Source organism: Impatiens glandulifera, chromosome 4, assembly GCF_907164915.1.
Source record: "Impatiens glandulifera chromosome 4, dImpGla2.1, whole genome shotgun sequence".
Taxonomy (NCBI): domain Eukaryota; kingdom Viridiplantae; phylum Streptophyta; class Magnoliopsida; order Ericales; family Balsaminaceae; genus Impatiens; species Impatiens glandulifera.
The window spans coordinates 5,699,606-5,725,026 of NC_061865.1; the positions used below are offsets into that span (position 1 = coordinate 5,699,606).

The 25,421-nt window shown below is 28.5% G+C and overlaps 3 protein-coding genes across 3 annotated transcripts; 1 reads left to right on the top strand and 2 right to left on the bottom strand.

Moving 5' to 3' along the window:
• Window positions 1–845: 845 nt before the first annotated feature.
• On the top strand, window positions 846–14,063 carry LOC124933596 (insulin-degrading enzyme-like 1, peroxisomal). Its single transcript, XM_047474019.1, has 26 exons — window positions 846–1,073; window positions 1,253–1,328; window positions 1,400–1,467; window positions 1,690–1,781; window positions 1,865–1,938; window positions 2,037–2,080; window positions 3,259–3,310; window positions 3,504–3,626; window positions 3,700–3,812; window positions 4,474–4,636; window positions 5,848–5,940; window positions 6,424–6,509; window positions 7,279–7,365; window positions 7,474–7,577; window positions 7,982–8,084; window positions 8,335–8,430; window positions 8,513–8,702; window positions 8,846–8,907; window positions 10,229–10,333; window positions 11,405–11,606; window positions 11,701–11,909; window positions 11,993–12,117; window positions 12,214–12,265; window positions 12,514–12,600; window positions 13,397–13,519; window positions 13,611–14,063. Exons 1-26 carry the CDS (start codon window positions 942–944, stop codon window positions 13,860–13,862), a joined length of 2,913 nt encoding a protein of 970 aa, XP_047329975.1. The 5' UTR covers window positions 846–941; the 3' UTR covers window positions 13,863–14,063.
• A 1,357-nt stretch (window positions 14,064–15,420) lies between these two features.
• On the bottom strand, window positions 15,421–16,589 carry LOC124934538. Its single transcript, XM_047475070.1, has 5 exons — window positions 16,498–16,589; window positions 16,291–16,432; window positions 15,727–16,025; window positions 15,550–15,616; window positions 15,421–15,426 (listed from the first exon to the last, which is right to left on the bottom strand). Exons 1-5 carry the CDS (start codon window positions 16,587–16,589, stop codon window positions 15,421–15,423), a joined length of 606 nt encoding a protein of 201 aa, XP_047331026.1.
• Window positions 16,590–18,603: 2,014 nt separating this feature from the next.
• Window positions 18,604–20,651, bottom strand: LOC124934539. Its single transcript, XM_047475071.1, has 2 exons — window positions 19,836–20,651; window positions 18,604–19,747 (listed from the first exon to the last, which is right to left on the bottom strand). Exons 1-2 carry the CDS (start codon window positions 20,636–20,638, stop codon window positions 18,604–18,606), a joined length of 1,947 nt encoding a protein of 648 aa, XP_047331027.1. The 5' UTR covers window positions 20,639–20,651.
• Window positions 20,652–25,421: the final 4,770 nt, after the last annotated feature.

Here is a 25,421-nt window from a genome sequence, read left to right on the forward strand (position 1 = left end):
ACTATTATTATATATTTTTAAATATTTTAGTTAAATGGTAAGAGAACTTAATTATTAAGATAAATATTTAATCTTATTACAATCACTAAACGAATAGTTTTAAAAATCTTTGTTCATTTAGTTTGGTCAATTAATTTTGAACTTAAACAGATTCCTATCGATTTTGCTGATTCTATTGGATCTCACGAACCTTTATGTTTATTGTCATTTAATTTATATAGATATATTTAGCCAATAAAATAATAATTTTCTTTTGAGGATTGTATTTATTTTAGGAAGTAATTAAATAAGAAATATGATTAGTGTCTAAAAATTAGAGCTTAGTTGATGTTGGTTTATTTAGGATCTTGATTGTCTTTGGAAAAATATTGTTTGATTAAAAAAAAGGTATTTTGATTTTTAGTTAGTTAAATTATTTTAATATTTAAATTTTATGAAAATATGTTCATTAATGAATTAAATAATTAGAAAAAAAAAAGATATGAAACATGCATAGTTAAAGTATTGGAAAACTAAAATTCAATTGGATCATCCTCCATTATTTGAATACATCTTATATTCTTTTTTTTTATTTGACTTTAAAAAAAATAATTATATTAACTTGCATTTTTCATGTCTAACTCATCTTGATAGATCATTAAATGATGGTTGACTCTTATATATATTTAAAATATTATAAAGTATAAATAAAATATATTTGATGGTGGAATTGATTTATTTATTTATTTTTTGTTTAGATTGAGATAGGACGCAAATCGCCATCGCAATCGCAATCGCGAATATGAATATTCGGTGAATGTTTGAGTTACAAGAAAAGTATTAATAAAAGACGATACATCCCAAAGTACGAGCCCTCTCCTGAACCAGTCAACCACTTCCTTCTTCTTCTTCTTCGTCATTTGATAAGCAAGCGCAAAATCAGAGCAATCCGACTGAAGAAAATGGTAGCAAAGATGGAAGACGAGGTTCTACATACGATCGTTAAGCCTCGCACCGATACCAGGCAGTACAAACGGATCGTTCTATCCAACTCTCTAGAAGTTCTTCTCATCAGTGATCCTGAAACCGATAAGGTCTATATCTCTATCTCTATCTCTATCTCTATCTCTATCTCTATCTCTATCGCACATACATAGAAATCATCTCTCAATTGATTTCATCGTTGATAAGACCTTTTAAATTGTTTTCGGAAATCATCGATATCGATTTATTGATTGATTGATATAACGTTTTTCAATCATTTATTCTTCAGTGTGCTGCTTCCATGGGCGTTGGCGTCGGTTCGTTCTGCGATCCTGACGGTTTAGAAGGCCTTGCTCATTTTCTCGGTACGATTGATCCATTTTCTGTCATTTCTGGTTCTTATCTCAGTTTTTGACTGGATTTTTGCTGGTTGCAGAACATATGTTGTTCTACGCTAGCGAAAAGTATCCTGTGGAGGATAGTTACTCAACCTACATTACTGAGGTGCTTGTTTTATTTCAATTACATTGTAAAATAATTAGCTACATGAAGAATCTGAATGAAGAAGATATACTTATCATTCAACTTATGTATTAAAAACTATAGATAAAAAGATGCATTAATTACGAATAATTCTATCTGTTCTATATGTTAGATGATACTGTAAGACCCCATGGATTTTATTTTTGCTTTTTGGAATCAAAATGACATAATTCTCGTATACAGCATGGAGGTAGTACAAATGCTTTTACCGCTTCAGAGCAAACCAACTATCATTTTGATGTTATCGCTGACTGTTTTGAAGAGGCATTGGACAGGTATTTTATTTTTAATCTCTCTTTTTAGTTCCCAATCCTATCTGTTGTCAGTTGGCACTACTCATGTATTATTTGTTATTCAGATTTGCGCAGTTCTTTATCAAACCATTGATGTCTGCTGATGCTACTACGAGGGAAATTAAAGCTGTTGATTCTGGTTAGTTTTTCTATTTCAGCTTGGAATATGCTCTTTTTCTTTTTTTGTATGTGTGTCATTCTGTACCTAACTCTCCCTTTTTCTGTCATTTTATTCAGAAAATCAAAAGAATCTACTTTCTGATGGTTGGAGAATGAATCAGGTAATAAACTGGTTATCTTTTTACCATCTATGTTTTGTTTCATTTGATCACTTTTCTAGTTTTATTTCTTTGCATGAAGTGGGTACTCACGGGGTTGTAGGTGTAATTCTGGATTGTTATTTAATACCATTTGAGGTGAAAAGAACACAAACTATTTAAGTTAATCTTATGTCTTCTCTCAAACAACTTTGACTTTTATGTGAGTTGGTAACCTAGTGATGTAGACACCTAACCAAAGTGTATTTTCTTGCCCATTCTAATATATTTGTCTCTTTTAAGTATTTGCTAAATATGATTTATTTTATAGTATCTATAATTTTAACTTTACAAGGTTTGCATATTAACATCATAAAATGGTGTAGTAAAAGATTCTTGCCCATTCTCATTTTTTTTTGGATAATTTGACTTAATATCAAGAGATTTTGGACTTGAATGTGTTCACAGGCTCTTCACAATACTGAGAAGAGTGCTTTATTGGCACCGACAAATTTTTCTTCAGGCACTCAACTATCTGGATGCATCTAACGCGATTTCTGGGTCAAGAAAATTGTTTATCATTGAAGCATGGATATGATTTTCTGAACAAAAAGACACTATTGATTTTGCACAAAAAATTCTCATAACTAATGTAGCAGATAAAAAATATTATATGTTTTAGGAGAGAAATCTTATAAGAATGATCTCATGTAGTATTTATCTCTTGTTTGATATAAAAAGTGGTTTATAATTTGTGTAAAATCACCAAAGATATCAATAGTATTTAACATTTTAAAATGTTATAAAGAATAAAATAAATGTAGTTGGGTATTTTGTTGATGATGTGATTGAGAAAGTGAAGGTTGATAGAGTGGTGGTTTATTTTGAAATAACCCCAAGTAATCCACGTCAAACAAGCTCTAAGATGACACTTTTGTATGTACTGTTCGCAAACAATTGAAAGTTTGAGCAGTTACATTTTTGTATCTTTTCACTCTTTATTGTCAATAGAAACCTAGATATGCTACAAATTTTTGGGTAATTTTTGTGCTAGAGTATTATAGTTTGAGTAAATAATTCCATTTCCTTATATATGGTCTGGATAATTACATTCTCTCTTATTTGTGTATAATTACAGTTTACCATATAATCTTTGTATGGGTTGTATTTCTATCTCAGTTTCATGTTTTACATCTCTGCAGCTTCAGAAACATCTCAGTTCAGAAAGTCATCCATACCACAAGTTCAGCACAGGTTGGCATTTTCTAGTGTTATATCTTCAAATGTAATTGGATTTGAGCTTAAGAAACTTAGTTGACAATTACAGTTGGTAATGACCATATGATCGTAGTTTTCCTAGACTAAACAATAAATGACAAGAAAATTGCCTTCTATTTTTTTTTTGGGGGGTGGGTAAACAGTCCTCAAATGCTATATTAATGTGTAGGAAATTGGGAAACTTTGGAGGTTAAGCCAAAAGAAAGAGGTGTGGATACAAGGCAAGAGCTTCTCAAATTCTATGAGGAGAATTATTCAGCTAATCTTATGTATCTTGTTGTATATGGAAAAGGTAAGTGTGTAGTATTTCTTTATTTTTGAAGTTGATTGGGATTATTAATTATAAAAATAATTATATTTCTCAGATGACCTTGATAAGTTATGCTCTCTAGTGGAGAGCAAATTCCAGCAAATTCAGAATATTAATAGAAGTAAACCCACTTTTACTGGTCAGCCTTGCACTTCTGATCATCTTCAGGTACCTACAAAAGAGCTAGTACTATTGCAATTATTCTATGTATCGTATAAGACTATTTGGATGAAGCTTGGCTTAGCCATCATAGGAAATGAAGACTGGGAGAAGAAGTGGTTTCATGCTGCAATGGAATGATCTCAATCTTTGAACCTTGTCTTCACATTAAATTCCTCCTTTAAGGCCTTAAACAAACAACATAATTGGAAATTCATCTCTAACCAAAAACATCCAAAGAGATTTCAAACTTTAATGCATGGAATGTGTGATGTCTTTCTGGATAAAGGGTGCTAACAAATTGTGGAAAAGGAGTCTTAAAACCATTAATTTTAGTGGTTACGAGTTCTAGCTGTTCTATAGGGAACAAAAATGTGTTCACCCCATGCTCCTTTTCTTTTTTTATTAAAAGCTAATGATTTTGAAAGAAATGAAGATAGATTAAGAATAATTCATAAGAGCAATAAGAAAAAGTGATCCATTTTCTGTGGCCAAGCGTCATGAAGTAGTGTACTTGTTAGATGATTAAAAGGGCTATGACTTGCAGCTGTTCTTGTAAATCTTTTCATTTTCAACATACTTGAGTAATGTTATCAGTTAGATGTTACAATAAATAATCACTTTGTCTCTCCTCTTTGTACTTTATAATTTTTTTATATTTCTTATTCAGGTTCTTGTGAAAACCGTCCCTATCAAACAAAGTCACAAATTGAAAATTGTATGGCCAATAACTCCTGGTATTCAACATTACAAGGAAGGGCCAAGCAGGTATCTTAGTCACTTGATTGGCCATGAAGGAGAAGGATCTGTTTTCTTTGTCTTGAAAAGTTTGGGTGCGTTCTCAATATCTTTCTCATGATAATCAGTGATAAGTATGCATCTAATAAGTCAGAAAGTCAATGTGAATAGTGAACCCAAGTTGGGAGAGAAATGGATAAAGACCATTCAAGCCTCAACCTGCTTACTACATCTTACATGAACATAAACTGAAAAAAAAAATTACAACTTGAATCCTCCTAGATTAAAATAGATAAGCTTGCTAATCTAGATAGGGTTTGAGGTAACTCAAAACTTGTTAAGTGGTAGGTTTGCCAAGGAAAATACTATGGTGATATTTGATTACTGGATCACATGGGGTCTTAATTCCATAAGTTATGTGTGGGGACCAAGCTATCTAACACTGATAAAATTGAAGCTTGGAATGAATATTGTTTTGTTATCTTATACTAGAAGATGGGATAACTTATCTTGTGACAAGAAGTTGTAGTAATAACTGATAAGACATTGTTTGCTCTTAACTAGTGATCCATTATTCATCCTTACTGTTTTTATGATAAAAGCCAAATTTGTACATATTGTTTTTCATTAGGGGCAAAAGAACCCAAAATGATGGTAGTTCCATTACAAGAGAAATGTTGCTTCGACCACATCAGATGTTAAGTCAGGTTTGTATTTGTTAGGGTTGTGTTACCTAGGGCTTGTTTGAAATCGAGTTATTTGAATAGCCATGGGTTATTAATAAATAATCTTGTTTGACTTGGGTTATTGGAAAGTGGGTTATTTGGGTAAAAATACTTTATGCTGATTCGGGAAAAGTGGTAGTTTTAATTGGCAGTTATTAGCAACATATTTTCCTTAGTTAAGCTCTTAGTTAGAGGTAATATTTATGCTGCATATTTTGTCATTGTTATCTCATCTATCAAAGTCTTTATCTTTTATCATCTCCTTAAATTCTACCCTAGTTCGTATCAGTATTATAATCCTGTTTAGTGCAGAAAGGAATGATTGAGGAATTTCGAGAAGGTCCCAATTTACCCTAGCTAATTAAGTTCAATGATCAAACTTGATGTGACATTTTGAGCTGAATATGGCTTTCTGTTTTATTATGTTCACATGATCATACTAGGTGAAAACAGAACATTTATCCCATGCTCAAGTTTCAAATAGTGTTTGAAATAAGAAGGCTAATTGCTTTTTCAAGTTGAAAGTATGATTTGTGATTACTAAATTCTTTTGGTGTGTTATTGTTCTCTTGATTTTGCAGGTTGGGCTTCAAGTTTGTCTGCGGGTGAATCTGACTGTACTTTTGAGTACTCTTTCTTCAAAGTGACTATTGGATTGACTGATGCAGGCCACGGTTAGCTTTTCACTTTTTTCTCTCTTGAGGTTGAGTGAAGTTGATTTTTATTTTATTTTTCTTAGAAAAAGAGTGAAGTATATTTATGATCATCAATCTTTACATTTTAGGTTCATTTTCTATGTGGATCCCATCAAATATCACTTTTTCAATCCCATCAAACTTACTTTAATTTTTTGTAACATTTTAAATTATTAAACTTTTTTTACGTTATGGTTTATTCCCTTGAGAAGAAGCAAGCACAACATCCAACCGACATGACTAATTACTTCATGAAAAAAAAGAACCACTTTTACATTAAACTAAGCTTTTTTTCTTCCAAATAATCCAAGATCAAACAAGCTATTGGTATATGATTTCCAAATAACCCACTTTTACATTAAACACATTTTTATTTTTCCAAATAATCCAAAATCAAACAAGCTGTTGGTATATGATTTCCCATGTTTGCTGAAAATAATTTGGTTCATGAACTGTGTACAGAACATGTCAACGAAATTATAGCGTTGGTGTTCAAATACATTCAACTCTTGCAACAGTCTGGTCCCTGCAAATGGATATATGATGAGGTATGTTGTTCTTTGTTTTGACCTGTTAGGTTCACTGCAAAAATCTTCAACTGATGTCAAGTGATTCATGCAAAATTTACTTTCAAGTTTATTATAATTTAAAACATATCCTTATTAAAGTTAGAATTACAAGCTAACTAAAGAACTAATAATTATAAGTTACTATTATATTTCTAATGGGTTGAACACGAAGGGTGCTTTCATCTAAAAAAGCACGTCTCATCCTATGGAAATCCCTCATTTCTTAAGTGAGGCAAATTTGTTAAACGTAGAATCTCTTTATCATCTTGCTCCTAAATTGCTTTCCTTGGACCGTTCTTCTGTTGTGCTCTTTCCATCTATGTGTACCGACCAATCCATAGGTTCGAGTTGTCCCAACTGCAAAGAGAGGTTATATCAACATTGTAGATTTAGGAAGGATGATTCTTTTTGTAATCTTTCTATATCTGAAACATTTTTTAAGCAATTAAAACCACTCTTATAAACAACATACCCACCACAAATTTCGCAATATTCGTAACAAGTACATGAAAGTACAGTAAGAAGCTTTGAGCTTGTTTGATGCAAAAATGGATTATTTGGTTTAAATGACTAAAATATCATTTGTATATATATGGTATTTTAAAATGTAAAAAAAAAAATTGAGAGTATTTTAGTTAAACCATAAATGGTTGTTTGGACCTTCATCAAACAAGGACTTTATTATTCGATTTCTCTCAAATCTTTCTATCTGATTCTTTTACTGTTTTCTGGCATTTATTGAATGAAGCTTTCAGCTATCTCCGAGACAGCCTTCCATTACCAGGACAAAATCCAGCCAATTCACTATGTGGTCAATATCGCAATGAACATGCAGGTAAAACTACTTATTTCCTTCTAATGTTTCGTAGAGTATATAGCTTTATAGTATTACTTTCATTTTGCTTGCCAATGATTTTATGAACATTTTGACTTATTATTTCAGCTGTATCCTCCAAACGATTGGTTAGTTGGATCATCCTTGCCCTCGATTTTTTGTCCAGATTTTATTAAGTCAACATTGAATGAGCTTACTCCAAACAATGTGAGGTGAGTCTTGCTGCTTTAATGAAAAGTATAACTCTTTTCTTGTAGAGAATGCCCGGTATTACCTTATCAATGGAAGCATTCATATAATAAATATGTAACATTAGTGAGTTATTTTTTATATGTAAGTTATTCCAGATAAATTTAAAAAATAGGTTTATTCTAGTATGTAAATCAATGATAATTAATTAATTATCTTGTTAATCTTAATCTATTAAGTTAAAAGATAATTATCTTAGAAGTAATTATCCCATTATTCTAGAAAGGATAACAATTAAACACTCTTATATATTAGAGCCTCAATTTTGAGAAACCCTAAAATAATCTTGTTATCCCGTTATTCTAGGGAAAACCATTTTTGTTATCTTTAAATGCATTTTGAATTTTTCGAAATCTTTGTTGAACAGAATCTTCTGGGAGTCGACAAACTTTGATGGAAAAACCGATACAACCGAGCCATGGTATGGAACTGCATATTCTGTTGAGAAAATAACTGGTGATATGATTAAGGTTAGTTCCTTTTTCTCCCATGGTTTTGGTTCCTCCGAAAGACATCCACGATTTCATATAGAGAGATTTTGGAAATCAGAAACTGGTATTTTGTCACAATCACGATAATTTTTTTATTCTTTTTCCGTTTGGTATAATGAGTTAGATTATAGTGTGATTTTTTGTTTCATTTGGTCTAAAGATTAATTTCTAGATCATAAGATGTGATAAGAAAACGGCTATATTCATAAATGATCTTCTCTTATTTCAGCAATGGACGGAATCAGCTCCAATGGGACAGTTACTTCTACCAAACCCCAACATATTCATTCCTACTGACCTCTCTCTTATAAATGTTGCAGAGAAAGTAAGATTTTATGACTGAATCAAATTTTTAATACGGTTTTATCATTTTCTTTAATGATTTTGAATTTTATTTTTTTGAGCAGCCACAGGTCCCTTTGCTTTTGAGGAAATCATCCTATTCAAGGTTGTGGTACAAGCCCGATACATTATTTTCAACTCCAAAGGCGTATGTGAAAATAGATTTTAACTGTCCCCATGCCGGCAACTCACCTGAAGCAATTGTTCTAACAGACATTTTCACCCGTTTATTGATGGATTACTTGAATGATTATGGTTAGTTATCTCATATCTGTGTCTCCGTTTTTATTGTGTATTTATTTCTTTACCTTCTTCCAACATTTGATGTCCCCTTTGCTGATATTTTTTTGTATCTAATATTCTTAAAACTTAGTCTTTTGTTTATTTCCAAATTTCAGCTTACGATGCTCAGGTTGCTGGTCTCCATTATGGAATTAATCACACAGACAACGGTTTTCAGGTTACTTCTTCTGCCTTTTGTTATACGCTTATGTCGTTGCCAATATCTAATTTAAAAACTTCTTTGATAGCTGGTATTCAATTACTATACATAAATATCGTCTTTCTCTTATTTTTTAAGCCAGTTATGACAACGGGTGAGCAAATGGGTAATCCCGACCCATATTCAACCTAAACTAAATGTATCCAAACCCATTACACAAAAATATATTAATATAATCATTTTTCTAAAATTCTTTTGCTACAATTAATTTGTTTTGGCATCTCTAGTCACTTGTTCATCATTCTATATGGCTGGATCACATTTTTTAAATTTGAGACGGATAATTATTAATATAAAAATGGCCATTGAACAACCGATAAAGACAATGTACAAATATTTGAAATGCTTGTTTTGTGGTCGGGATTGGCTTAGATTCCCGATTAAAGACCTAGACATTGTTCGGGTAAAATAAAACTTTTTCGAGTAGTTTTTGACTAAACCACCCAAAAAATATTCGGGTAAAATAAAAACCAGTGTTCTAAATGGCGGTCGAGGCGGCCGCCTATACATGAGGCGGTCAGATTATTTAATTATTTATTATTTATAATTAATTTATTACTAATATTAATATATATATATATATATTCAATAAATAAAACTCTTTATCACCCACTATTTATTTAAATTTTGAAATGACTCTTTATATTCCAATTCATTTATCTTCTTCTTTTTGGTTTCTTATCTCATTCACCTCACCTCCTTGATCATCTAGATCTTCTTCGATTATCTAATCATCTATCTCTTCTTCAGCTCGTCTATATACTTATTTTTGTTAAATGTTACTATGTTAGAGAATATTAATTTGACTTTTTAGTAAAATAATAATTATAGAACATCTTTATTATATTTATATTGAACCGCTTAGGCACCGCCTAGGCAGTAGGCAGTCACTTATCGCTCCGCCACCGCCTACCGCCGTTTAGAACACTGATAAAAACTTTCTCAAACACACTAGAATTAGATAGAGGGCAAGGGAAAGTTCACAAAATATGAGGTGGTAATACAATATTCTGATTATGATGTAAATTTATAGTATATCAAGTTCATATTTGTTTCTTTACAATGCTATATGGCTAATATATAAAAAAAACTTGACTTCTCGAAAAAGAGCTTTTTTCGGGATTGGCTTAGACGTCAAGCTTTTTTTGTGCTTGAACTATACGATTATTTTGTAGATAGATCTTCATCCACTATTAAGATAATTTTAGTTCTACACTTGAACCATTAAAGCTTGTTTATATCTTCTGCTTATATATATATATATTTTCTTTTGTCACAGGTGACTGTAGTCGGATATAATCACAAACTAAGGATCTTACTGGAAACAGTGATTGAGAAGATTGCTAAATTTGAAGTGAAGCTAGATAGATTTGCTGTAATAAAGGTGATTAAAATATACTTCTTGTCTGATATCATATTCGACAATATGCAACAATTTTCTCTATTAAAGAATTTAAAATATTATTTAAATATCATGGTTAGTCCCACACTCTCTGCAAAAAGATTAATTATTTTTCTTTCTCTAATATACTTAGAAACTAGCTCTTAAGTTATGTTTCTGAAGTTAAATGCAGCCAATTTACTTCTGCTGAGGTAAAAGTAAATTGATATGGTAATTACGAGAATTCTTCTGCTTCATTTTGGAGGATACTTTATAAATGGAATGGAACTTTCATTGTTATGCACTGAAAGGAGTTTTATGTCTTCATTGTGTTGTTGTAATTATCTGTTCAATGTCGCTTAAGATTGAGATCACACATATTTAACCATTATACCTTTTTGTAACAAAGAAATAATTTTAAAATTTTTTGAATTCCTCCTAATCTATGTCTGATTGTTATTAACTCAGTAGGCTGTTTGCACTTATAGTCCGTCCCTTTTAAGTTATTCTTTATAGATTCTTATCCATGCCTTATAGCGTTGACTAGTCTTATGCATTTTCTATCTTGTAACTTTATCGTAACTTAAATGGACCACTTTTTATATCAAACAATATAAGTATTGTTTTTTTTCAAAATAACCCTACATCAAACAAGCCCTAAGGATCCTTGGAGTTTATTAATTATGTTGCAATAGAATATTGTTCTTAGAATTGAAGGTAAGTTTATATAACCCTTAACCTCTACTTATAGTACGACTTAAAAGGGTTTAGGGTTTGTAATAGAAATGAGATAGACTCACAGAAAAAATATGAGAATCAAGACAAAATATCGATTGACTGGTTTTTCTATACTCATAGATATGCCACATGTCATGTTAGTTTTATATAACAAACTAATGAATCCTAATTTAAAGACAATAAAGTATTTCTTCTAGATTGGTTTCTCCAATGTCGGATTGGTTTCACCCTTGATCCCAACCCTATGTTGTTGTCATTTAGAACACAATCTAATATGATTTTTTTTATATATTATGTTTAATTCACTAATATTTTTATTTGAAATAATTCTGACAGGAAATTGTAACAAAAGAGTACCAAAATTTCAAGTTTCAACAACCATATCAGCAGGCAATGTATTACTGCTCGTTAATATTACAGGATCAATCTATTCCATGGACCGAACAACTTGAAGTTCTTCCTTCTGTTGATGCTGATAAGCTTACAAAATTCACTCCTCTTATGCTATCAAGCACATTCTTAGAGTGTTATGTTGCAGGTTCTTAATCCCGAGATATATTTTCTCTCTCGTTTTCTTACATCTGACTAATCGCTCTCTAACAAGCTGCACATTTGTTAATTAATTAATGTAGGAAACATCCAACCGAACGAAGCGGAGTCGATTAGTCAGCATTTAGAAGATGTTTTCTTTAAGGGCTCTTCGCCTATATCTAATGCTTTATATCCATCACAGCATCTAACAAATAGGGTTGTTAAACTTGAGAAATCAAAAAATTATTTGTATCCTGCAAAAGGCTTGAATCCAAGTGATGAGAACTCTTCACTTATTCATTACATACAGGTAATAAATTATTTATTGTTATTTTTACCAGTTATCATATACCATATTATGATGTTCTTACAAGACGGTTTCCTAATTCGTAGGTTCATCAAGATGAATTTTTGATGAATGTAAAGCTCCAGCTTTTCGCTTTGGTTGCAAAACAACCAGCTTTTCATCAACTTAGATCAGTTGAGCAACTTGGATACATCACTGTTCTTATGCAAAGGTTGGAAAAAAAATAAATTCTGCCATTCAATTTTATTTTATTTTTTTAGCATAACACTTAACTGAAAGGCTTTTTGCTGGTCCATTTATTATGTAGAAATGATACTGGTGTTCGTGGACTACAATTTATCATTCAATCCACTGTTAAGGTATAAAACAGTTTTTTTATTGATATGTTATTTCCAAATACCCTTTATTTAAAATATATATATTTATACCCCTAATATATTTTTACTCCAATAACCCCCAAATAACCTGGTTTTTCATAATCTACATTAAACGACGGGGGATTATTTGAAAACGATATTTGAGTGAGATAAGCAACTTATAAGTTTACGCATTGGATAAAACAAGGCCTTAATGTGGTATCTAAGATATCAACCTGTTATGCCTACAGGGACCTAGACATATTCAATCAAGAGTAGAGTCGTTTCTTAAAATGTTGGAGGCCAAGCTCTATTCAATGTCTCCCGAGGAATTCCAGGTGAGTTTGCAATATATTTAGTTTTCTTACAGTTTCTTTATTTCCTTTAATAGGACAGATATATTTTGAAGTATGTATAAATATATATTTACTAAGGGGCAAAATTTCACCTGTTAAATTAAATTAGATTTATTATTAGTGTAGAAAAATATCTATGTTACCACCCATTATTCATGTTAATAAATTTCATTTGATTTAAGAGTGGCTGATTGGCATCTTATTAATAAGTTCAGGTATAATTTGCTCTTTTATTAGTACATTTTTTTACGATTAAGGAAAAAAACCTGTATAAGTTTGTCCATTTTCCTGTGAAAATAATGTGTTAAAAGTATGCATGAAATCCTTTTTGCCTTGCTATAAATAGATACATGAATATTAAAATTCTATTTTCGGTTCTAACTAGATTCTTTTAGACTGGCTTGGATGGATTTAATGTAGTATAAACGCTTTGCAAGTAAGATTTTAGACAATGATACCTTAAAAATTTGAATTCTTAGATGAAAAATCATTACAATTTTTTTTATTCATGGTTAGTGTAGTAATGTGTTTTCAATTTATAAAGCCCTTGTTCTCTCCATAATCTATTTTTTTTTTTTTTATTATCAAATTAGACTGTTTTTGAAACTGGTAGCCCCATAATACTCTAATTATACTGTTTTTCATTTTCATTTAATATTTTATTAACATATTTCAATAACAATATTATCACTTCAGGTTATAACACTAGTACTAAAAATATTTAATATCATGTTATAAGATTATATAATGCCTAACCACCTCATAATTTGTGGAACAGAATAATGTGAATGCACTGATAGACTTGAAGCTTGAAAAACACAAGAACCTAAGTGAAGAATCTAGGTTTTACTGGAGAGAAGTTACAGACGGAACCCTCAAATTTGATCGCAGGGACCGTGAGGTACACTATATATTTTCATTATTTTGAATGGCATTCTCATTATTTACGTTATATTATAATTAACTAAATGTTTTATTGGGAATATGAACAGGTAGCGGCTTTGAGGCAGTTAACCTTAAAGGACTTGATAGATTTCTTTGACACTTACGTAAAAATGGATGCACCTTACAAAAAGACATTAAGCATCCAGGTTTACGGTAGCTCACACTCATCTGAGTTTGAGACCGACAAGAATGAACAAACAGCACCTGCTATTGTTCCGATTGATGATATTTTCTTGTTCAGGAGATCACAACCTCTATATGGATCTTTCAAAGGTGGCTTTGGGCATATGAAGCTGTGACTGTAAAATGGTTATACTCTGGTGATTGTGAAAGCTGTTGTTCTATTTGAGGACCATTTATTTGGTGGAAAAATCACAAAATTATTTTAGACATGTTTTGTATAAAGACCTAGATGTTTCTGTTTTGATCTCATTGTCTTGTGTTGTTTAAAAATGATTTTAAAGAGTATCTTTTTTGGTCATGCAAATTTATATTTTCAATATTATGGTTTTTTTTTGCAAGTACTCCAGATCTTAATAATAGAGGGGAAAGCTTAGAAAATAGATTGTGAAGTAATACATACAGAGTTTTTTCCAGATGATTGCAGTTAATTTTCTTTAGTCAAAAGCTGCTGCATTCCCATTTTGCAATAATGTAGCATAAACTTGAACTCCTCTTTGCCACCTTTTTATACTAACTGCATAAACAAATGATTAAACAGACCAAATTAGTTTAATCATTTTCAAACATTTTTTTTTGGAAAAAAACAAAGTAAGAAATATACGTAGAAGGTAATCTGCCTTTGGTGGAAGCATGAGATTGCAAATATGAATTTATGTTTTAGACAATTTTCAAAAAAATAAATTATTAGCTTTGAAATCATATTTTATAATTTCAAAATTTTTGTATAGGATTTTATCATTTTTTCTGCTATTGTAAATAAAATCTGTTTTGCTTTCTCCAAAAAGAAATATGTATTATATTTGTAATTTTCTTTTTAAATTTATAATAATCTTTAATATAATACAATATGGATCATATCTATTAAATAATCTATATCATACAGTGTACTGATCTCTCAAATAATTTACAAAATTATATTTTAACATTTTAACTTTGTAAAGAATTTTTTATATTCTTTCAATTTTTTAATATATATATATATATATATATATATATATATATATATATATATATATATATATATATAGCCTGGGTCGATTTTATCATTGAGACTCGAATTTTGAATTGTGCAGACTCATTTGTTTAATTTAATTAAAATATCACTTCATTGATATATATTATCAAAAATAAATTATGGCTTTACGATTCAACTGGGTTATTCTATTCCACCATTATAATTATAAAAGAATTTAAATCAAAATAATTTCAATCCAAGATTTAATAGTAGGATCATTCTCTACCTTTACAAAGTCCTTTATTGTTGTGATAGAAATGAATAAAAACAAATAAGGTTTAACTAAGGTGATAAAGGTACTAATTATTGTACCAAAGACCTTATTTCCTTTATTTATTTCAAAAAGCCCGATGAATATCAATGATCCCGATTTCTTAGTATATTCTATTTCTATCCTCCGCTATGGGTTTGAATCTATAAAAAAATTTAGAGGATGAAGTAAAACTTGTAGGGATAAAATTATGATAGGTCGAGGTCATACAACACAATTCAAAATCGAGTCTCATTTGATAAAAATCGATCCAAGTTTAAGCATATATTAATTCTAATAATCTATAAAATAATATGATTTGGGGTCTAATCTATGATAAAATTTTCATGAGGGAATATTTTGTTATACTTAAGTGATAATAATGTCAGTTTCCCTAAACTAATGTGTATCATATCTAACAAATTCACACATTGTAATTTGAAACATGATCTCTAAGATTTTAGTTATAACTTTAGAGATATGCAATGTGATGATTGTAGTAAAATAGCAGAAAGTAATCATGAAAGTGATGACTTACAGTATAGATATATGGATCACCACGACCTCCAGCTCCTGACCTACTTATCTTATCTAGCTTCAATAACCTACCAAGAAACATATCATCAAATGCATAAATTCAACAAAGAAGATCATAAAAATCGCCAGTAAAATCCAATAAAACTCCATTGAAATAGAGAGAAAGAGATTTACATACATTCTCAAAGCTTTACTAGTATCAGGACTATCACCAAGAAGTTGTCGTATCCTTACTTCAGAAGTAGCAGATAGACTGATTAGACGCATAATGGATTCAGCTCTTTGACGCATAAGAGACGAATTAGCTGTTTGTTTCGTCTTCTTCGAATCACCACGAATGTCGCCGCTCGAACTGCTTGACAAGCATGATGAAACCTCTGTCATTGATTTAGAGATTGATTGAACAGAAATGGCGGAATCTGAACCGAGGAAGATTGTTTTCTCGCTATGTGTCTTAGATCGAGATCTTTTCACTACCTGACAGATTTAAAACAAGTTTCATATGATTGAACTTAACTTGAATGGATCAGTTGAATGATCTTCTAGTTCTATAACAAAATACAGTAGATCTAATGAATTGAATATCGATATACTGAAGAACAAAATCAAAAGGAATCTACAGAATCTCTGAGGTACAATAGATCGATTCAGTAAGTAAATCAGGATCTCGGAAGCATGATTAAATTGAATTTCAATAGATCGATTCAGTAAGTAAATGATGATTAAACTGAATTTGAATCACCTTAAAGTTGGCTCCATGAAGAGGATGTTTCTGAATCTCAGCAGAGGAGAAGCATTCGTCACTGATAACCGATGAAGAACATGATCTCGGACTGCTTAGCTCAAATCGCAAGTAGCTAGGAAACGAATAGTTGTTCTTAGATCTAGAATCAGAATTTCAGGAATGAGAAACACGAAGTTACGATAAATGAGAAATGTAAATACGTACGTCGGAGTAGAGAGCGATGGAGCAGAGGTGGAGAGGAGGAGAAGAGCAGCGGCAACTGTTCGTTCGAGAGGATTTGGAAATGCTTCTTCCATCTTCATCTTCTTCTTCTTCCTTGAGAAATAGTTTTCTCTCACCTTTGGCTTACAATGGAGGATTTCTTCAAAATTGAAACTAACTAAAGTTTTGTAATGTAGGTAGTTTGATCTGTTAAGGTCCTCAGTTTGAATTTGGCGGGAATATTCTTCTTTGAAATAAACAAGTCATCCCATGTGTTCTCTCTAATATTTAAAATTAATAATGTTTATTTTATTTTTTCCACTATTTAAAATATATTTAAAACGTTTAATTAAATGAATTATCTCGATCTTTTGATGAATTATTTGGTTTGAAAAGAATAATAGGACTAGTGGTCGCAGTCGACCAATTCGCTTATTATATTTTTCTATTATGATCAACTTCACACCTCAAAATCCTTTTTGCGAGAATTGAGTCAAGATGACGAGGAAAATGTGTTGCGAAGCAAAAGTTAGAATGTCATTAATTTGGAAAAGAATTTAGTTTATCATGGCAAGACGAAACATATGCATGTTCGTTATCATTTCATCTGATCAACTTTAAAAGATGGAGTGTTAACTTTTGAGAAGATTCTCGAGTCTCGAGAGTGAGAATCCAACTGATATGCTGACGAAAGTTATGACAAATGAGAAAATAAAGTTGTATGCAACTTCAATTGATTTTTTTCATTAAGACATTGGATGGAGAGCCACTACCGATCGAGAGATGACGAAATTAGTCTCAGAGTGAGAGATTGTTGAGTTGTGAAATCTACACTTATAATTCATTCTACAAAAATTAATTATAGTTTATTGGGTTTGTGTTCGAGTTTAGGCTTGAGTCTGGCCAATAATTATTACCTTAAAATTTACCTTATAAAAATATGTTGTAATTATTTTATAAAGTAAGAGAATTCTAAAAAGATAAAGTGTGAGTCAAAAAACTATGTATTCATTTCTTAATAGTGATATCTGTTGAATTAATAAAAACTAGCATGAATTTCGTGCATTTGCACGGAATATATATAAAATATTATTTATCTATAAATATTTTAAGAAAAATTAATATTATTCAAATCTAATTAATTTAAATTTTTTTTAGTTTATAAAAATTAAGTTTAATCTAAGCTTAATTTTAACATATATTTTATTCACTCAGCACCCACTTTAACCCTTAATTGACCCTTATCTTGTGACTCACACTTGATTAAAGGGTTGTACTTGTTTCGTTAGGTTGCAAGTTCGAAACATACATATAAAAATTTTAATTTTATTTTTAACCGTTTTAAGTTTATAGGCGGTCAACCCACAATTTGACACAAGTATTCATTTACTCTCACATATATATCCAAATTAATCACAGCTTTTGACCCAACAATCCGGACACTTTGAAAATTAAGTATAATTATATATATATATATATATATATATATATATTAGTTAGTTAAAAAGTTGAACTTATATTAATAAAATGTCTCACGTTTATCAAATTTGGTATTGAATTTAAAATATAAAGTTTTGCTAGCCTAGTTGGTTAAAAGGTACTAGGTTAAAAGGTTGTACTTTTTTTTGTTAGGTTGCAAGTTCGAAACATACATATAGTACTATTTTTTAATTTATTTTTAGCCATTTTAAAATTTTGGGTAGGTCAACTCACAATCCGACCTAAGTATCCATTTACTCTCACATATATATATCTAAATTAACCACCATTTTTCACCCGATAATCGGGACACTTTGAAAATTAAGAATCATATTATATTATATTATATTATATTATATTATATTATATTATATTATATTATATTATATTATATATAATGCATATTAATTGGTTGGACCCGACAATCGTATTTTATTTTATTTTTAATTTAATTATTATGTTTTAATATAAATAAACCATTTAAAATATATATATATTCTATTTGGAGAGAAACACAAATTTACTATTTAATTATCTCAAATAAAATAAAATAAAAAAGATGAAATTAACATTATATTAAAAGGATTGAAAGTTTGAAAATTATAATATATATAACATTAACATATAATTTTATAATAAAATTATTCCTTTAATAAAGCACATTTCACAAAACATAATTTCGCATTCTATACATTTAAAGCCAATTCCAAATACTAATGTTATATTGCAACAATTACACAAAAAAACATTGTCAGTCATAATGTAGGTTAGGGGATGTTCTTTATGACGTGGAGAATCATAGAGTCCGCCAAACTTGATAGGATTTGGAAATAGACCGAACAACTCTCGCACACAATCAGCATCAACACACTGGTCACATTCAAAACAGTGGTACATCCATCTTTCTGGATCTATTTTCTTTTCACAAAATTCACAATGATATTCTGATGCACCTTGATTATCATTACTAATGAAAACATCAGTTGGATCTGTCAATTTGAATACATGTTCGTCGTACCAATGAACAACTTCTTGTGGAGATATCAAACAACTGGGATGAATGCTAAAATTACAAGCATCACAACCAAATGTGAAGGAGGTCGGACACGATGATAGGGTAGAGATATTCATACTTTTGTAGTTTTCAAAGAAATTGCTATCACCACATAAGAAGCAGCCTCCGATGGATCTCCCATACCTAAGAAGGAGAGTGTGTTCGTGAGTCTCGTGATTGACTAGTCTGGGAAGTGCAGCGCATCTAACGTCCAAGTAGTAGCTTTCACATTCATTGCATTTGTAGGCAAACCCTTTCCCTATAATCTGACAACCTTTGCAGCAAAAGAAGCCAATGCATTCATCCAGTATTAGTGTGTGTCCCGTGTCTGAGTGAGCCGGGTGCTTTAACTCACGCGGCAATTTAGCACACCATTTGTGTAAAACGAAATTGCATGTCGACAGGTTGCAGCTATAATATGGTGCATCATTCAATAGAGGAAGCATGCATCCATTGCAGACTTCATAGTCATATCTACTAATTGTACTAAAGTTTGTAATCTTGCTTAAATCAAACTCAAGGGTAAGTGGATGATCATGGCTGGGGTGATTTAGGATATTATCTTCCTCTTCCTCTTCCTCTTCCTCTTCCTTCCATTGACATATATTTTTAATAAATTGGGCTAGTGTGTTATGTACTACCTCAATCGATGGCAACGGAAATTGAATCAATTTGTCATTTATTTGATCTTCTTCGAATGTCTCAATTATTGGAGGATCCCTACATAATAAAAAGAAGATTATAAAACACAAATCAAATGTAAAAACTAACAATATTGTACATAAGAAAATAGTTGTATGAGATGTACCATTTCTTAGTTGAGCAATTGATGTGAAGATAGTATTTACAACTCTTACAAACATAGAAACCCAATTGGTTGCTTATATTTTCCTCACAAACTCCGCATAGACACTTGGGTAAATCTTCTCCCTGTAGATGACATAACTTAAGCGGATGCACATGACTGTCATGTTCAATACTTTGAGACAGTGAATAGCATTGGTCGTTGATCCAGAACCAACAAATTTTGCAGTGATAGGACATACCTAATTCTTCATGTTTCTCACCACAAAAACTACATAAAAATGATGCGGGGTGTAGGTGAGCGGTCAATTCGTGGTGGTGCAGAGTGCGAGGACAAACAAGAAAGGACATGGATGCGCATCTTAGATCCACATCAAAATTGCAAACCTCACAGTGATAACAAAATGGCTCCACTAACCAGGAGCCATTTTTGCAAACACCACATCGGAAACTAGAGCTGGGATAAGGTGAGTTTGTGCAGAGGATCAAAGGATGTTGTGGGTGTTGTGGATGGTCCTTCATCTCTTTGGGTAAAGATGCACAAAGTTCGTGAAGATTATAACCAATGCATGTTTCTATACAACATATGAACCCACTTCTTCCAATTTCAATGGCACAACCATTGCAACACATTACATCTTCATCTTCAAATCCATTTCTAACATCTTCCATGAACCACGTCAAGGGATGTTCATGTCCAAAATGCTTAATACCTTTCTTTCTTGCTTCTTCTATTAGTGGTAAATGAGGCACAAGAAAAGATCCTGAACTTGGAGGATGATAAACTTCGTCTCCATCATTCAACATCAGATTTGATTATAAGCAAGAAGATATGATCAAAAGACAGTTTGTAAAGACAAACTTTCTTAGATCTACAACATACCACAAAGTCTTTGAATTAGTTGAATTGATAATTACAACAGCTGTTTAGTTAAGAAAAATAATAATAATAAAGACTTTTAAGTCTTTGAGGGAAAAGTCGTAGGTATTTCTTAGATCTACTTCACCATTGTTTAATTAATTATTAGTTAGCATTCATTGTTAGTATGTATTTCTTATAGTTAGTGGCTAAATTAATATAAATGATGGTTAATTCCCTATTTAATTAATACTAATCGGTTGCCTATAAGAACATCATAATTTATAATTTTGGGGTGGTTGTTTGATCATTTATTTAATTTTTTTTTTTTTTTACTTTGAGATATTTAATTATTTAATTGTTTTAAGCAATAAATTATATATAATTTAGGTTTAAAATTATAATTAAATAATTTCAACTCTTTTTTTAGTTTAATTAGGTAAAATAAATACAATATTTTAACTTCAAATTATTTTTAGTTTTCATTTAATTTTTATAATTAGGTTTAATTATCACAATAATTAATCTTAACTTACTCTTATTCCTCATTTTTTTTATTATTTTGAATATAAAAATTCAAAATATTATTTTAATATTATTATAAATTTGGGTATGTCAAACTATCATTCTTATATTTATCCTGACTAATTATAGTAAAAAAAACTTTCAAAAGTTTTGAATTAAGGAGTTTACTTTATAAATATTAGTTTTGATTTATATTAAAATTACAATTTAAAATTGAAAGTCACATAATATAACATGTACAACGTTTTTTTTAATCTACTAAATAACTTACTTAAATTTCATTAAAATAACAAGTTCTCAAAACTAAACTATTGAAATGTAATTTCTATAGGCCTATTTAAATTAAAGAGTAAATAGTAATGTGCAAAATAAATTGCAAAGTTATATTAGAAAAATACTTTACATGACCGTCTAAATATATATATATATATGATATTTTTTTTTATCATATTTTAAGGAGACATCCTAACCCACCAGCCATTTTGCTTAACACAACCTTGAGAATCAATTAGAGCTTGTTTGAATGAATTGTTGAAATTATTTTTATTTATTCAATTTAATCCTTCAAAATCAAAATGTCAAATTATATTCGCTGCATTTTAAAATACTAATTACAAAGATACTTAAATAAAGAATCAGATATTCTGCTATCGAATCATCTATTCTCCTATTTTGGACTAATCATAATGCAGTATTATTATTTTATTATTAAATTAAGTTTTGTGTTGTAATGAAGGGAGAGACCCAAATCCGGATATAATTATGAGTACACTTAATTCATGTAAAATCAAGTTTGAGAAGCACATAAAAAAAATGAAAAAAAATATTTCATATCAGGAGGAAGCTCTATTCGGTGAACCTTGCTTTACTTCACTCCACTACTCACTAATACTTTAATTTACATGTAAATTCCCTTACTTATTCATGTAAAATAAAAACTTACAAAATAATATAAAATAAAATATATTAATTATTTTACTGTCTATATAATTATATATTATATAAATATATAAATAACAATATATTTATAAAGTTATTTGTGATATATTTAAATTAATTTGTATGAATTATTTTATAATTTATATAATTATATATTAAATATATATATATAAGCAATTAAAAAAATTGTGTAAGATATTTAAATAAATTTGTAAAATAAAATATTTTAAAATTTATATGTAAGATATTTAAATGAATTTATTTTAATTATTTTATATTTTATATAATTATATATTAAATATATATATATAAAATAACATGTTTAAAATTTTCTGTGATATATTTAAATAAATTTGTAAAACAAAATATTTTAAAATTGATTTGTAAGATATTTAAAAAATATATTTATATTATTTTATATTTTATATAATTATATATTAAATATATATAAATGTTCATTAAAACCATTAACACATTTATGTAAAAATATTTATACGTTACGTTCATGTAAAAATATTTATACATTTATGTAAAAACATTTATATACTTTCATGTAAGTCTGCATGATAATAAAAAAATTAACAAGCGTTACCTGGTGAAGCATGCTTCACCAGGTATTTACAACGCTCAAAGGAGTGAAACAGACACTACATGATAATGCTTGTTTCACTAAGTATTTGCAGCACTGATAGGAGTGAAACAAACTTCACTAGGTATTTACATTTTAAAAATATTTAAATAAATTTACTTTAATTATTTTAAATTTTAAATGATTATATATTAAATATATATATATATATAATAACATGTTGAAAAAAAATTTAATGTATTTAAATAAATTTGTAAAACGAAATATTTTAAAATTTATTTTTAAGTTATTTAAAAAAAATTATTTAAATTATTTTATATTTATATAATTATATATTAAATACATATAAATGTTCATGTAAAACCACTAACACATTTATGTAAAAACATTTATACTTTCATGTAAGTCTGCAAGAGAATAAAAAAAATGAAACAAGAGCTACTTGGTGAAGCTTACTTCACTAGGAATTTACAGCGCTCAAAGGAGTGAAACAAGCACTACCTAATGATGTTTGCTTCACTCCTATCAGCGCTGCAAATACATAATGAAACAAGTATTTGCAGCGCTGATAGAAGTGAAGCAAACTTCACCAAATAGCGTTTGTTTCATTTTTTTTATTCTCTTGCAGACTTAATGAAAGCATAAATGTTTCTACATGAACTTTTATGCTTTTACATAAATGTGTTAGTGATTTTATATGAACATTTATATATATTTAATATATAATTATATAAAATATAAAATAATTTAAATAATTTTTAAATATCTTACAAATAAATTTTAAAAAAATTTATTAAAATATATTACAGAAATTTTTGAACACGGTATAGGTATATATATATATATATATATATATATATATATATATATATATATATATATATATATATATATATATATATATATATATATATATATATATATATATATATTTAATATATAATATATATATATATATATATATATATTTAATATAATATATATATATATATTTAATATAATATATATATATATATATTTAATATATAATATATATATATATATATTTAATATATAATATATATATATATATATATTTAATATATAATATATATATATATATATATTTAATATATAATATATATATATATATATATATATTTAATATATAATATATATATATATATTTAATATATAATATATATATATATTTAATATATAATATACATATATATATTTAATATATAATATACATATATATTTAATATATAATATACATATATTTAATATATAATCATATAAAATAGTTAAAATAAATTCATTTAAATATCTTAATACTTAGTGATGTTTGCTTCACTCATATCAGTGTTGCAAATACTTAGTGAAGCAAGCATCATCGATAGTATTTGTTTTATTTCTTTAAGCGTTGTAAATACATTGTGAAACAAGTTTCACCAAGTAGCGCTTGTTTTATTTTTTTTATTATTTTGCAGACTTACATAAAAGCATAAATTATTTTACATGATTAACGTATAAATGTTTTTACAAAAATATGTTAGTGGTTTTACATGAACATTTATATATATTTAATATATAATTATATAAAATATAAAATAATTTAAATATTTTATTTTACAAATTTATTTAAATATATTACACAAATTTTTGAACATGTTGTTATATAAATATATATATATATATATAAATATATATATATATATATATAAATATATATATATATATAAATATATATATATATATATTATAACATATAAAATAATTAAATAAATTCATTTAAATATCTTACAAATATAAATACAAGGCCGACCTTGAGGATTGGGGGCTCAATGCAATTTTACATTTTGTGGCCCCTAATATTATAAATAATTTTTTTTAAAATATTTTTAATTAATAATTATAAATATTTTAATTAACAAAATATATATATTTGAATTAAATATATAACAACAATATCTTATATATAAAACATTTCATAATAAATATGAAAAGCATTAATATAATAAGTTTTAAATAAAAAAAAAGCTATAATAATAATTAACTATGAAAACACACATATTGATCTAAAAGAACAAACAAACTATGAAAACATACTTATCCTTGACTTAAAGGTAGAGAACGTTGATTTTTAGCATTGAACAATTTCGAAATCGAACTCACTAATGATTCGGTCATTGTCTCCTGTCGTTTCTTGATATTTCTTTTAGAAGCACCAGACTCATATTTCCGAAATCTTATTCGATATTTATCATTTATAGTCTTCTTCGTCATTTTAACCTAAAATATTTAAACTAATTTTTAGTAAAGTATTTAACTAGATCTGACTTCAAAAATGGGAAAAAAAAATACGGGTGATATGTTTTTTTGTAATAGCCGATTTGAGATAATATTGATGATATGATATCAGTACTCTATAATAAGAAAAAATATAATAATTGATATTTTAATTTTTAAAGTAATAAAGATTAAAGATAAACAATAAGAAAAAGAAAAAATTAAACAAATAACTGAATAATTAACATCATTACCTCAAAAGATGATTGTTGATTTGTTGTTAGAATTTGTAAACTTGAAAAAATAGAAAATGACCAGCAACTTAGTAGGAATTTATGATTAGAAAATTAAGAATCATAAGATATGAAATAGAAAATGACGGTTGAGATTTATTAGGGTTAGACTTA

Bases quoted from the DNA above. Each gene is read 5' to 3' on its own strand.
- LOC124933596 (XM_047474019.1), top strand. From the start codon at position 942: ATGGTAGCAAAGATGGAAGACGAGGTTCTACATACGATCGTTAAGCCT. The intron at 1,074-1,252 runs GTCTATATCTCT...TTTATTCTTCAG, and splicing joins GTGATCCTGAAACCGATAAG to TGTGCTGCTTCCATGGGCGT. The intron at 12,118-12,213 runs GTTGGAAAAAAA...TTTATTATGTAG, and splicing joins ATCACTGTTCTTATGCAAAG to AAATGATACTGGTGTTCGTG.
- LOC124934538 (XM_047475070.1), bottom strand. From the start codon at position 16,589: ATGGAAGAAGCATTTCCAAATCCTCTCGAACGAACAGTTGCCGCTGCT. The intron at 16,026-16,290 runs GTGATTCAAATT...TAAATCTGTCAG, and splicing joins TTCATGGAGCCAACTTTAAG to GTAGTGAAAAGATCTCGATC. The intron at 15,617-15,726 runs GTATGTAAATCT...GTTTCTTGGTAG, and splicing joins ACTAGTAAAGCTTTGAGAAT to GTTATTGAAGCTAGATAAGA.
- LOC124934539 (XM_047475071.1), bottom strand. From the start codon at position 20,638: ATGTTGAATGATGGAGACGAAGTTTATCATCCTCCAAGTTCAGGATCT. The intron at 19,748-19,835 runs GTACATCTCATA...TTTATTATGTAG, and splicing joins AATTGCTCAACTAAGAAATG to GGATCCTCCAATAATTGAGA.